We start from the raw sequence: 15305 nt of genomic DNA on the forward strand, positions 1-15305 counted from the left end.
CAATGGAAAAAAAAAAACTGAATGACTAAAACTACCTGGTTTCAACATTTATGATAAAGTAATTAAGAAAGTGTAGTGTTAGTGTAATGACCGACAAATAGACCAATGGCAAAGTATAGAATCCAAAAATATATGTACAACTTATTTTCAATACAGGTACAAAAATAATTCAGCAGATAATGGATAATTTTTTCAACAAAACCTTTGGAACAATTAGATATTCATGTCAAAAAGGAAGAATTTCAATTCATATCTTCCATGTTATCTATTACATTTATCCACTTATTTATAAATGAGTTTATTTATAAATTCTTGGATATGACACTAAAAGTCCAATCCATAAGAGATAAAGTTCTTACATTAGAGTTTATCAAAATTAAAACTATCTCTTAGACTCTGCTCAGAGAATGAAAAGACAAGCCACACACTGGAGAAAATCTTTGCAAATTACATACAAGATAAAGGGCTTTTATTCAAAATCTATAAATAACACTAAACAATCCAAATTTTAAAATGAATAAATTATTTGAATAGAACACTCAAAAAATAAAGATCACAAAAAAACACATGAAAAAACGCTCAACATAGTCACTAACAAAATGCAAAAAACAAATTTTAAAAGACCACACAAATGTTTGTTATTTTAATTGTTGTGATGGTTTCATGGCTGTATACATACGTCAAAACTTATCAAATTGCACACATGAAATATGTGCAATATGTTAATTATACCTCAATAAATATGTTAAAATTTTTTTAATTTAAAAATACTTTGACAAAAATAAAAAGCCAAACCACATCCTGGGAGCAAATATTTGCGAATTGTATCTGATAAATGACTTGCATACGTAACATTCAAAGAACTTTTAAAATGCAGTAATAAGACAGGCAGACATTATAAATGGGCAAAATACTTGAATGGATACTTCATTGAAGAAGATATGTGAATGGCTAATTAGCACATAAAACATCACTAATTATTAAGAAAATGCAAGTGAAAACCACATGAGATAACTGTATGCACTGACTAGAATGGCTGTAATTAAAAAGACTGACAATACCAACTACTGGTGAGGAGGAGTAGTAATTTGACACCTTTACAGTGAGGATGGGAATGGCAAATGATACAGGCACTTTGGAAATTGGTTTGGAAGTTTCCCAAAAAGTTACACATACACTTAACCATGTGACCTGGCTATTATACTTCTAGGTATTTACCCAAGAGAGATAAAAACCATGTCCACACAAAGATGTTTATGCCATTGTCCATAGCAGAATTATTTAGAATAGCTAAAAATGGGAAACTGGTGAGTGGATAAACAAAATGTGATATAGGCATACAAAGAACACTACTCAGAAATAAGAAATGAATTACTCATCCATGTAGCAACAGAATTATGCTGTGTCAAAGAAGCCAGACCGAAAAATAAAAAACCTCCATATTGTATTGTGCTATTTATATGAAATTTCTAGAAAAAAAGCAAAAATATAGGCAAAAAGCACATCAGTGGTTGTCTGGGCTGTAGCTGTGATGGGCAACTGACTACAAATGGGTACAAGGGAACTTTTCCGGGTGAGGGTATTTTAATCCTGAGTTGTGGTGGTGATGGAACAACTATATAAATTTACTAAAATTCAGTGAACTGAACATGTCAATATTATGGTGTATAAATTATACCTTAATAAATCTGTTAAAAAGATATTTAGGCTGGAAGTACAAATTTGGGGCTCATCAGCATATAGATGGTGACTCTAGCTATAAAAGTAGAGGTGATACCGGGAAAGTCTGCTGAAAAGGAAAACAGAAGAAGCTGTTTTCTGCAGATCCCTGTGGAAGAACAACATTTAGACGATGCAGCAAAAAAAGAAAATGAGGAAATGCGGCTACTGAAGTAGAATAAAAAACAAACAAATATAGTGTCTCAGCAAGCAGTTATTTCTATGAGGGTTTGGTCAAAAAGATATCAAATGCTACCGATGGGTCAAAGGAGAAAAAAGACTACGACATCTGGTGGTCACCTGAGACCTTGGCATGAGCGGTTTTTGAGTAACAGGGAGGGTCCAAGTCAATCTGGAGTGGCCTGCAAAGTGAGTGAGAAGTAACAGAATGCAGAGAAGAAGTATCAGAGCCTGTTTCCAAAGCTTATCTGAAAATAGAAGGAGCAGATGAAGCAGAGACCAACAGGAGAGGGAAGTGAGAGGTTTTGTTTTCATAGAAGGTTCAACAGCCTCTTTCAGTGGGAGCAGGGGGATGGAACGAGGGTGAAACGATTCTTCCGTGCTTTAGAATAGAGGAGAGGACGGTATCGATGTAAGTGAACTCGTAGATTTCAAGGCGCTAAGGGACGGTTTGTGTGACAGCATCTGTTTTCTCCGTGGGACCCATGCTCACCCGAGGTTAAGAGCAGGAGTCTTAACACCGAGGGTCTGAAGGAAATGGAGTAGTGTAAGGACCTAGAATGAGGTTAGTGATCATGATTTTATCATGGCATTATCGGCCCAGTTGTGTGACTTCCTCTAGGATTGGTCAGCAGCTGAGGAACGAGAGAGAAGGTGGACAGTTGGACTCGAGGTTGGCTCCGTCAGAGAGACAGAAGAACACGTGTGTTCAGAGTAGTGGTAGAAGAGTGGATGAAGTAAGAATGCGGACAAAAATGAAGACACTGGGGTCTGACGGACACTGTTTTCACTTGGCTTCTCCTGACTTAGAAGCAGGTAGTTTATTTAACAGGGGTCTCAAGAAGCAGGAGTAAAGGGATGGGGAAAAGCTAATAAAAAAAGGCACATTTTTAGCCGCTTATCATTGTGGGCAACTGAGGCTGAGACGTGCTGGGGATCCCTGAGGAACCCTGTAGAATGTGCTTTACAGTTGTCTCTCTATAGGACAGGAAGCTGACACATTAATCCATCGACTCCAGTTACCCTTTGGTGGAGGATTGCTTCAGGGATCTTGAATTCCCCCCTCCCACCCCGCCCTTAGATGTTGACAGTATCTAAGAGTCCATAGGAACTGAACACAGCTTCAGCTGAGAGTTGAGCCTAGGGCATGTGGTACAAGGTAAATTACACCAAGTGAAGGAAAGTCCCTGTGAGGTCAGAGTAACAGCAAATAACTTGGGATAGTGGGAGGAGTTCTTTGTGTGTGTGAAAGTTACATATGTCCTCTGAGCTACTGATTTATCATCAGTAAAAGGGGATGAGAACATGCAACTTGCAGAGTTACTGCTACAAGTATCACGAGCCCTTTCTATGTAAAGTGCACGGCACAGAGCCTGGCATATAGTAAAGCACACAGAATAGAAGCCAGTGTATTATTGCTACTATCTATTGAAATATCAGTAATGTTAATAACTACCTGCATTGTGCATAACAATAGATTAATCCAAACTCTGTAAAAGAGTTTCACTACCTGAACACAATATTTTGCATACCAGGGCATTGTGATTTTGTTTCGAAGGATATTAAATTTTGGTATAGTTTTTTAAGCCATTTTTTAATGAAATATAGTTAATTTACAGTATTGTGTTAGCTTCAGGTATCCAGTAAAGTGATTCAGTTACATATACATTCTTTTTCAGATTCTTTTCCATCACAGGTTATTACGAGACATTGAATATAGTTTTCCCTGTGCTGTACAGTAGGTCCCTGTTGTTTATCTGTTTTACGCATAATAGTGTGTACATGTTAACCCCAAACTCCTAATTTATCTACTCCCGGTACCCACCCCTGCTATCCCCTCTGGTAACTGTAAGTTTGTTTTCTATGTCTGTGAGTCTGTTTCTGTTTTATAAATAAGTTCATTTGTATCATTTTTTTAAATTCCACATATAAGTGATATCATATAATATTTGTCTTTCTCTGTCTGACTTACTTCACTTAATATGATAATCTAGGTCCATCCATGTTGCTGCAAATGGCATTATTTCATAAATTTTGGTATAGTTTTGAAAATAGTTTCATCAAAAAATGGGTATGGGAAAAATCTTAAATGTAATCTGATTTCCATGTATCCTCTTTCCTTTGGTTGGGATTGCATTTAAGTTTTGTCAGACTAGAATGATTATATTTTCAAAGAAATCTCCAAAGATGTTCTACTGGTGTTTTTGTGTTTTTTTTTGCGGTACGCAGGCCTCTCACTGTTGTGGCCTCTCCCGTTGCGGAGCACAGGCTCCGGACGCGCAGGCCCAGTGGCCATGGTTCACGGGGCCAGCCGTTCCACGGCATGTGGGATCCTCCCGGACCGGGGCACGAACCCGTGTCCCCTGCATTGGCAGGCGAACTCTCAACCACTGCGCCACCAGGGAAGCCCTGGTTTTGTTTTTGAATCTTCTGCAATTGAATTTATCCAAACACTGAGAAACAATCTAAATGCAACTACTCTCTAACAACTTCTTATGTCAAATTTTCTTTAATTCTGGCTTATTAATGCTGTAGTTTTTTTGGTTGTTGTTTTGTTTTTGTTTTTGCTTTTGTTTTTTGTGGTACGCGGGCCTGTCACTGTTGTGGCCTCTCCCGTTGCGGAGCACAGGCTCCGGACGTGCAGGCTCAGCGGCCATGGCTCATGGGCCCAGCTGCTCCGCGGCATGTGGGATCTTCCCGGACCGGGGCACGAACCCCTGTCCCCTGCATCGGCAGGCGGACTCCCAACCACTGCGCCACCAGGGAAGCCCCAATGCTGTAGTTTTGTTTTCAATCATTTTCTTCTCAATGGACAAAAAAAGAACAGCTGGTTACTATTGTCAACTTTGTTTGGGATTTAAGTATGCAATGTTTGAATATCTTTTTTTTTTTTTCTGTCTGAATATAGAACTCCCACTGCTTTCAAAGAATGATAGAATTTACAATAACGAAGCTTTAGAGCTCACCTAGTCCCAGTATATAACCTGATGAATTAATATCAGTTAAAATATTTGTAATTGTCGTCTAGCATTTCTTTTGTATTCCTCGTGGGTAATTGCCTGATGTGTCCTTTGCTCAATTACCAGTTGGTATATTATTCTTTTTCTTACGAATGCTAAAAGCTCTGTGTATTAATGATGTTAACCATTAAGCCACCATATGATGCTTTTTTTCCCATTTTGTCACTTGCCCTTTAGTTTATATTTTTGCCTTACAAGTTTATAATTAGTATTTTGTCAAATGTATTATTTTTTATGAATTTCTTTTTTTTGTTTCTATACTTAGAGACACCTTACTCACCATGAGTTCTAAGCTGTTTCACTTACATTTTCTTCTGCTCCTTTAACATTTTTATTTTCAAGTGGGCTATCTAACCCATCCAGAATTCACTTTAATGCAAGATTGCACTTACTCCTAATAAGGTCCATGGTGTTTATATAGCATATTCTTTCAGTCTAACATTTCATGTCATGAATATGAAATGAAATGTTCATAATGTATATCAGTGGTTCTCAGCTGAAGACAATTTTGCCCTCTGTGGGAAATTTGGCAATATCTGGAGATATTTTAATATCTGGAGATATCTTATTTGTTAAGACTGAAGGTAGGTAGCGTGCAGGAGAGGCTGGCTACTGGCCCTTAGTGAATAGAGGCCAGGATGATGCTAAACATCCTATAATGTACAGGAGAGCCCTCACAAGGAAGAATTGTCAATGATGCCAAGAGTAAGATCTTGATAGGAGAGAAGAGAGAGAGAGAGAGAGAGATTGATTGGGAGGTCCTCTGCCAGTTACAAGCTCATCAATAGCGATAGTTCCTGGCCGATATTTGTTTCTTACCCTGAGGGGCATTGTCAGAGACTTTGCCTCCTGCTTTGCAGAAAACCAGACTTCTACATTGTATTTTTGCTTATCCCCAGTCTGTTTTAAAAACAAATGAGCTTAATAGTTTTAGAGTGCAGATTGTGGAGCCATAGTGCCTGGGTTGAATCAGGATCCTGCCCCTTTTAAGTTGTGTGACATTGGGCAAGTTACTTAACCTCCCTGTCTTCAGTTCCCTTATCTGTAAAATGAACGTAATAATCGTATCTTTACCCCAGATTGTCATAGAATTGCAGGATGCTTAAAGCAGTGCCCGACACATAGTAAACATTATAGTAGGGTTGGTGACAGTGATAATAATAAAGTAAATGACTTTTTTTTAATGAACCTTATTTGACCACCATGGCCCCTACTTCTTCTTTTTTTTTTTTTTTCGGTGCGCGGGTCTCTCACCGTTGTGGCCTCTCCCGTTGCAGAGCCCAGGCTCTGGACACGCAGGCTCAGCGGCCATGGCTCACGGGCCCAGCCGCTCCGCGGCATGTGGGATCTTCCCGGACCGGGACACGAACCCGTGTCCCCTGCATCGGCAGGCGGACTCTCAACCACTGCGCCACCAGGGAAGCCCCCCTACTTCTTATATTAAAAGTAATATTTTTTAAAATTGATTGCAGATTTTTGCCACTGATCAATTTGAAGTGGCATGTTTCTTCTTTAGCCATCTGCCACATTTCTTGTGCCCTTGCCATGCCGCATAAACCCCATCAGACTATCAGCTCTGTTCTTTATATTATTGTTGTTATTATTATTTAACTTTTATAACTGACAAGTTGCAGGTTTCCTTGTAGGCACATTTCTCTTTAATATTTAGAGTTGCTTATGCTTTCTGTCTATGAGAACAATTAATTTTGAATAAAGACTGTATTCATTTTTAGTTACGTTCTGAAAGTCAATGATGATATCTGTGGAATTATATTTGTCTTCTTGTGTCAAAGCATTCAGTTTATTCTATTAACTTGTGCAGAATACATTTTATATCGATATCTAGACACTGTGTTGTTTTGGATCCCCTTACTAGATATTTTCTTCTGGGTATTTCTGAACCTCTTAAGTTCTATTTTGCTTTCTGTCATATACGCCATTCTCTGGATTAGTACGGTCCAGTGGAATTTTCTGTGGTGATGTAAATATTCTATCCTGCACAATCCAATATAGTCGGCACTACTGAGCACTTGAAATGTGGCTAGGGAAACTGAAAAACTGAATTTTAAATTTTATTAAATAGCCATGTGTGACCAGCAGCTACGAGCCTGGAGAGCCCAGCTCTGCAGCATCTCCTTACCCTCCATTTCCAGTTTAACATCTTCAGTTTCATTATATCTTGAATGTATTTCACTGAATGTTTGTGTGGCCTTTTGTTTATCCTATATATTATATGTATTTCTTGTATTGCAAGTAATCAAATTATTTTTCTTCATTTCCTGTGTTTTCAATATGGTAATAATGCATAGTCTTAGATGATTGCGTAGGGGTAGAAAACTTTTCCCTTCTTCCCTTCTAGGTTCTTTGACTGGTCTAATAATTAAATGGACATACGATAGACTAACAGGAGAAAAAGAAAGTTTTAGTACCAGAGCCCCATAAAAATACGACGCCCAAAGTCAGTCAGGCAGTTGAGGCTTATCTGCCATCAGACCTAAGGAGTGGGATGGGCCAGGCTTGGAAGGGGAGGAAGACAACTCACAGAAGGACGAGAAGGGCATGTGTGTGGTAATCAGATGTTTGCCTGTCATGTAGACAGTTCTTCAGATACAAAGTTATCTCTGGTAATAGTTCTGTTCCTGGGCCAAGCCCCCTATTAAATTCTTTTAGGCCATTAAGGGAGAGGGAAAAAAGCTGTTCTGGAGTCTTATGGGGCTTAATTGCCTTTAGCTCAATGCAGTCCACATGCCAAAGTGGCACATTTTGGGGTGGTTTGTGCTGCTGGCACTTAATTGGGACTGTACATGTGTATTTCTACTTGTAAAATATTTAAAATATTATCTCTTAAAATCAGGTACTTTTCTTTTTCTTTTTTTTATTGAAGTATAATTGATTTATAGTATTATGTTAGTTTCAGGTGTACAGCATAGCGATTCAATATTTTTATGGATTATACTCCATTTAAAGTTATTACAAAATAATAGCTATATATCCCTGTGCTGTATAATATATCTTTGTAGTTAATTTGTTCTATACATAGTCGTTGGTACCTCTTAATCCCATAGCCCTGTGGTGCCCTTACTTCCTCTCTCTCTCCACTAATAACCATTAGTTTGTTTTCTAGTTCTGTTTTGTTATATTCATTCGTTTTATTTTCTTAGGTTCCACATATAGGTGATAACATAGAGTATTTGTCTTTCATCTGACTTATTTAATTAAGTATAATGCCCTCCAGACCTCTCCATATTGCTGCAAGTGGCAAAATGTCATTCTTTTTTACAGCTGAGTAGTATTCCAGTGTGTGTGTGTGTGTGTGTGTGTGTGTGTGTGTGTGTGTACACACCACATCTTCTATATCTGTTCATCTGTTCATGGACACTTAGGTTGCTTCCATATCTGGGCTATTGCAAATAATGCTGTGAACATTGGGGTGCATGCATCTTTTCAAATTAGTGTTCTTGTTTTCTTTAGACATATGCCCAGGAGTGGAATTGCTGGCTCATATGGTAGTTCTATTTTTAGTTTTTTGAGGAACCTCCATACAGTCAGTGTTTTTCACAGTGACTGCACCAATTTACATTCCCACCAACAGTGTACAAGGGCTCCCTTTTCTCCACATCCTTGCCAATATTTATTATTTGTGGTCTTTCAGATGATAGCTCTTCTCACAGGTGTGAGGTGATATCTCATTGTAGTTTTGATTTGCATTTCTCTAACATCTTTTCATTGAAAGATGAACATCTTTTCATTGCCTGTTGGCCATCTGTATGTCTTCTTTGGAAAAATGTCTATTCAGGTCTTCTGTCCATTTTTTAATTGGGTTGTTTTTTTATTTGATATTGAGTTATATGAACTGTTTATGTATTTTGGATATTAGCTCCTTATCAGTCATATCATCTGCAAATATTTTCTCCCATTCATTATGTTGTTTTTTTGTTTTTGTTGCTGTGCAAAAGTTTTTCAGTTTAATTAGTTCCAATTAGTTTACTCTTACTTTTGTTTCCTTTGCCTTAGGAGACAGATCCATACAGATATTGCTATTATTTATGTCAGTGATCTGCCTGTGTTTTCTTCTAGGAGTTTTATGGTTTCCAGAGTTACATTAAGGTCTTTAATCCATTTTGAGTTTATTTTTCTAAATGGTGTGAGAAAATGTTCTAACTTTATTCTTTTACATATACAATAGCTGTCCAGGTTTCCCAGCATCACTTATTGAAAAGACTGTCTTTTCTCCATTGTATATTCCTGCCTCCTTTGTCATAGATAAATTGACTATTGGTTAGTGGGTTTGTTTCTGGGCTTTTTGTCCTGTTCCATTGATCTGTGTGTCTGTTTTTGTGCATGCTGTTTTGATTACTGTAGCTTTGTAGTATGAAGTCAGGGAATGTGATATGTGTAGCTTTTTTTTTTTGGAAGCTTTCTTTGGCAATATGGGGTCTTTTCTAATTCCATATAAATTTGAGGGTTAGGTGTTCTAGTTCTGTGAAAAATATCTTGGGTATTTTGATAGGGATTGCATTGAATCTGTAGATTGTCTTGGGTAGTATGGTCATTTTAACAATATTAACTTTACCAATCCATGAACATGGTATATCTTTCCATCTCTTTGTGTCATCTTCAATTTCTTTCATCAGTGTCTTACAGTTTTCAGAGTACAGGTCTTTTACCTCCTTAGTTATGTTTATTCCTAGGTATTCTAGTCTTTCTGGTGCAACTGTAAATGAGATTGTTTCCTTAATTTCTTTTTCTGATAGTTCGTTGTTAGTGTATAGAAATGCAACAGATTTCTGTGTATTAATTTTGTATCCTGAAATTTTACTGAATTCATTGATGAGATCTAGTAGTTTTTTGGTGGTGCCTTTAGGGTTTTCTACGTATAGTATCAGGTCATGTGCAAACAGTGACAGTTTTACTTCTTCCTTTCCAATTCAGATAATTTTATTTCTTTTTCTGTCTGATTGCTGTGGGTAGGACTTCCGATACTACTTGAATAAAAGTCGTGATAGAAGACATCCTTGGCTTTTTCCTTATCTTAGAGGAAATGTTTTCAGCTTTTCACTGTTGAGTATGATTTGAGCTGTGGGCCTATTATATATGGCCTTCATTATGTTGAGGTATGTTCCCTCTATTCCCACTTTGTGGAAAGTTTTTGTCATAAATGGATGTTGAATTTGAAAAACTTTTTCTGCATCTATTGAGATGATTATATGATTTCTATTCTTCAATTTGTTAATGTGGTGTGTCACACTGATTTGCAAATACTGAAGCATCCTTGCATCTGCGATAAATCTCACTTGATCATGATGTATGATCCTTTTGATCTATGGTTGCATTCAGTTTGCTAATATTTTGTTGAGAATTTTTGCATCAGTGATACTGGCCTGTAGTTTTCTTTCTTTTTTGTGATATCTTTATCTGGTGATACTAGCTTTATAGCATGAGCTTGGAAGCATTCCTTCCTCTACAAGTTTTTGGAATAGTTTGAGAAGGATAGATGTTAACTCTTCTCTAAATGCTTGGTAGCATTCACCTGTGAAGACATTTGGTCCTGGACTTGAGTTTTGTTTTGTTTTGTTACTGATTCAATTTCATTACTGGTAATTGGTCTGTTCATATTTTCTATTTCTTCCAGGTTCAGTCTTGGGAGATTATACATTTCTTGGAATTTGTCCGTTTCTTCTAGGTTTTCCATTTTATTGGCATATAGTTGTTCATAGTAATTTTTACGATCCTTTTTATATTTCTGTGGTGTTGGTTGTAACTTCTCCTTTTCCATTTCTGATTTTATTGATTTAGACCCTCCCTCTTTTTTTTTTTTATGAGTCTGGCCAAAGGTTTATCAATTTTGTTTATCTTTTCAAAGAACCAGCTCTTATTTCATTGATATTTTCTATTGTTTTCTAGTCTCTATTTCATTTATTTCTCCTCTGATCTTATTATTTATTTCCTACTAATTTTGGATTTTGGTCATTTTTCTTTTTCCAGTTCCTTTAGGTATAAGGTTAGGTTGTTTATTTAAGCTTTTTCTTATTTCTTGAGGTAGGCTTGTATCACTCTAAACTTCCCCATTAGAACTGCTTTTGCTGAATCCCATAGATTTTTGGATAATTGTGTTTTCATTTTCATTTGTCGCCATGTATCTTTTCATTTCTTCTTTGATTTCTTCAGTGATTCATTGGTTGTTTAATAGCATATTGTTTCGCTTCTACGTGTTTGTGTTTTCTTTGTACTTTTTTCTTGTAGTTAATTTCTAGTCTCAGACTATTGTAGTCAGAAAAGATGCTTGATATAATTTCAATCTTCTTAAAATTATTGAGACTTGTTTTGTGGCCTAGAATGTGATTTATCCTGGAGAATGTTCTATGTGCACTTGAAAATAATGTGTATTCCTTTTTTTGGTGAATGGAATGTCCTGTATATATCTGTTTAATTCATCTGATCTAATGTGTCATTTAAGGCCAGTGTTTCCTCATTGATTTTCTGTCTGGGTGATCTGCCCATGGATGTAAGTGAGTGTTAATGTCCCCTACTATTATTGTGTTAGTTACAATTCTCCCTTTATGTCTGTTAGTATTTGTTTTATGTATATAGGTGTTCCTATGTTGAGTTCATATATATTTACAATTGTTATATCTTCTTCTTTGATTGATCCCTTGATCATTAAGTAATGTCCTTCTTTGTCTCTTGTTTACAGCTTTAAAGTCTATTTTGTCTGAAAAATTATTGCCAACCCAGCTTTCCTTTTTGTTAATTGAAGTATAGTTGATTTACAATATTATATTAGATTCAGGTGTACAACATAGTGATTCAGTGTTTTTACAGATTATATTCTCCTTAAAGTTATTACAAAACAATAGCTATATTTCCCTGTACTGTACACTATATTCTTGTTGCTTTTCTATTTTACCCATAGTAGTTTGTATCTCTTAATCCCATACCCTTGTCTTGCCCACTGGCAGGCAGAGCCAGGTCTTGGGGTCTCTAGGTGCAGAGCCCAGGCGTCCCAGAGTGGGCCAATTCCTGGCACAGCTGGCTTTAGGGTCTGGGGTGTCCTGAAGCTTGTTTCAGCCTGCTGGTGAGTGGGGTCAGATCCTGGGGCAGCTGGCTGAGTGGCCTATGGTGTCTCACAGCTGGTGTTGGCCTGCTGGTGAGTGGGGTTGGATCCCAGGGTGTCCTGTAACTGGTGTCTCCCCACTGGTGGGTGAGGCTGGTCCTGAAGCTAGAGCAGGCTGGCTGGTAGGTGGGGCCAGGCCCCAGGTCTCTGGCTGCAGGGCCCTGGGAGTCCCAGGTCTAGTGCCTGCACACTGGTGTGTGGAGCTGGATCTTCAGCCCTCTGGTGGGCAGGGATGTGTCCAGGGGCAGCTGTGGGCTCAGGGGGTCTTAAGGCAGCCTGCTTGCTGGTGAGCTTTGCCCCCACCCAGTTAGTTGCTTGTCCTGAGACGTCCCAGCACTGGCACCTACAGGCTGTTGAGCCAGTGTGGGTCTGGGTCCTGGGGCTAATAAGCTAGAAGGAGGATTCCACAATTGTGCTTCCCAGTGCCAGTGTCAACATGGTGGAATGAGCTCCCCCAGATGGCTGTTGCCGGTGTCTGTGTCCCCAGGGTGAGCTCCACTTGCCTCCTTCTCCTCTGGGAGACTCTTCAAGATCAGCAGGTGGGTCTGACCCAGGGTCCTTTCAAGTTACTGCTTCTGTCCTGGGTCCCAGATCATGTGAGATTTTGTGTGCACCCTTTAAGAGTGGAGTCTCTATTTCCCACAGCTCCCATGGCTCTCCCCAACGTGATCCCCAGTGGTCTTCAAAGCCAAAGGTTCTGGGGCTCGTCTTCCCAGTGCAGGTCCACCAGGCTGGGGAGCCCAACATGGAGCTCAGACCCCTTGCTCCTTGGGGAGAATCTCTGCAATTGTAATTATTCTCCTGTTTGTGGGTCACTTACCCAGGGGTATGGGTCTGGGTGTCCACCCCTTCTATCTGTCTTGTTGTGGTTCCTTCTTTATATCTTTAGTTGTAGAAGATCCCTTCTGCTAGTCTTCATTAGTAGGTTCTCTATAAATAGTTGTAAATTTGTTGTACCCAGGAGAGGAGGTGAGCTCAGGTTCCTACTCCACCATCTTGGCCCAGGAGGTGCTTGCTTTTCTTTTTTGCAAATAAAAATAATGTTTATTGCCTTAAAAAAATGAAGAGCAAAGGAATATATAAAAAAGGGAATAAAATCACCCTAGTGGCACAAAGCAGAGATAACTACTACTACTACTGTTACTACTATACACACACAGAGTGATGTGTGATCCACTTGGAACTTGAATGAGTTCTTTCTACACAATATATTCTTTTATTTTTAAACACTTTACAAATTATACAAATAATACATGTTTATTGTTTAAAAATTGAAAAACACTGAAGAGTATACTGAAGGAAATAAAATCGTCCATAGTCACAGCATGCATAGATTATTTATTTTTATTTTTCTGATTTGTTTTCTTCCAATAGCGTTTCTAAGACCCATAGGTAGATTTATACGCAGGTAGGTAGGTGGATGTTCAGGTAGACAAGCATTTTTTTTAAATTTTTTGAATTATACTATAGCTATGCAGGGTATACCAATAAAAGTATATACCTTTCAGATAGTAATCAGACAAAAATATATGCAGCTATGAGATGTGTCGTCAACAATGGTATTAGTGGCCATTTTGAACATTTGTAACTTTACAGTAATAAAAATAGATATTGATTAACATTTATTCACTAAATTTGGTAATCAAATACTTGTATCTTACTTTTTTATATTGTGAGAGCTTTCCTGTAGTATAAAATAAAATTCATAAACATGATTTTAATGGTTGTAGCTTATTCCATTGTATCTATATACCATAATTTATCTACCCAGTTCCCTATTATTGGACATTTAGTATGTTTCTCTTTTTACTACTATAAATAGCATTGCACTCTACATCTTACTGCCTAAAACTTTTCATCTCTGATTATTTCCTTAGGATACATTCTTAGCAGCAAAATCACTGGGCCCAATGACATGAGCAGATTTAAGACCCTTGATATATATTGCCAAATTGCCCTCCAGGAAATTCTTTATTGCTTATAGAAAAAAATAAATAATCCTTGTTCTATTTATACTCTTTAATCATTTTTATGCAGCTTTTTTTGAACCTTTAAACTTCTCTTCGGTTTTAGGACTCAGAATTGTTTTTTAATAAATGTTTCTTTCAAGGGATTAGCAAAGTAATCATGTTGCTATAAATAGCCTAACAACGGCAACTCCTTGCTTTTTCTTAGTAAAGGTTTTCAGATGTAACATTTTTCATTGTATAAATTGTTTTTTTCTAGGGTGCACAAGGAGAAAAAGGAGATCCAGGTTTGGCCGGAGTTAATGGGCAAGATGTAAGCCTAACTTTCTTTTCTCTAACATTGTGTTAACATTTTGCCGCTGAAATATGCTAACTATCTAATGCTATTGAGACTTGACTATGCTTGGAAGAACTAGCCACAGTCATTGCAAAGTCAAGAATCAAGGTCGTTTTTTACGTGGCTCAGTGGAGCCCCAGTATTTTTTTTTAAAGGCCACTGACTTTATTTATTTAAAAAACTTTACAGGGACAGTGACAATCCTGCCCAAAAGAGGGCCAAAGAGCATGAAACAGACCGGGTAGGGGGAGCTATGTGGTCCTCGGCCAGCTTCTGGTGCTAAAGAAAACTAATGAGGACCTTCTTAGGAAACGGCTGAAGGACACATGCGGCACCAGAATTTTTAGTTTCGTAACGACCAGGTAGTTCCCTGGCTTTAGACGCCTCGTATGTGTACTCATCCTTCACAGCCCTTTCTTCCTTGCTATTTCTGGCTTGCATTTCTTCTATCTTCCTTTCTCTTTCTTCTTTCTTCTTGCCTGTATTCTGCTGTGACCTGTGTTCTTACCCAAGTTACTTTTCATCTTACCCCCAATCTCCATCTACTGAGGGGTCTGCAGAGGTCGATCTCAGTGATGAGAAGAAAGGGCAGAAGGGAGGGAACCATGTGTATCTGTGTCGCTCCCTCTCCATTGCACCTATTCCCCAACCTCAGGGCTCCTGTCCCTGTCCCAGGGAACATCCTTGAGTCCTCCCCTGCACCCAACCCCCGACCCCCGCCCAGGACAGCTGTCCCCCCGGAGCTTCACTTGGGTTCTTATGATGGAGTTCAGAGGATTGACCAAATCTGGGCTTTCCTCTAAGTGTAGATTACTCCCCCTTCAGGACATCAGATGTACCATTTACTGTAGATATACTAACTTCACTAAGGCAGGTATCCACAATGAACATTTTTTTTTCTTACAGTTTCCCTTATTCATTTGCATGAAAGTGTTTCAGAAAGGTTCTGAAGGACCGTACTACTTACT

The 15305-nt window shown here is 38.2% G+C and overlaps 1 protein-coding gene across 1 annotated transcript in view; it reads left to right on the forward strand.

Moving 5' to 3' along the window:
- Nucleotides 1–15305, forward strand: part of COL19A1 (collagen type XIX alpha 1 chain) — a gene marked incomplete at both ends in the record, with an annotated part of 335692 nt that overhangs the window by 106510 nt on the left and 213877 nt on the right. Inside the window, one exon of the mRNA XM_082634300.1 lies at nt 14260–14313. Coding sequence (XP_082490426.1) covers nt 14260–14313 — 54 coding nt within the window. The remainder of the gene's footprint in view (nt 1–14259; nt 14314–15305) is intronic.

This window comes from Mesoplodon mirus (assembly GCF_964341445.2).
Source record: "Mesoplodon mirus genome assembly, chromosome: 10".
In the NCBI taxonomy this organism is placed as follows: Eukaryota; Metazoa; Chordata; class Mammalia; order Artiodactyla; family Ziphiidae; genus Mesoplodon; species Mesoplodon mirus.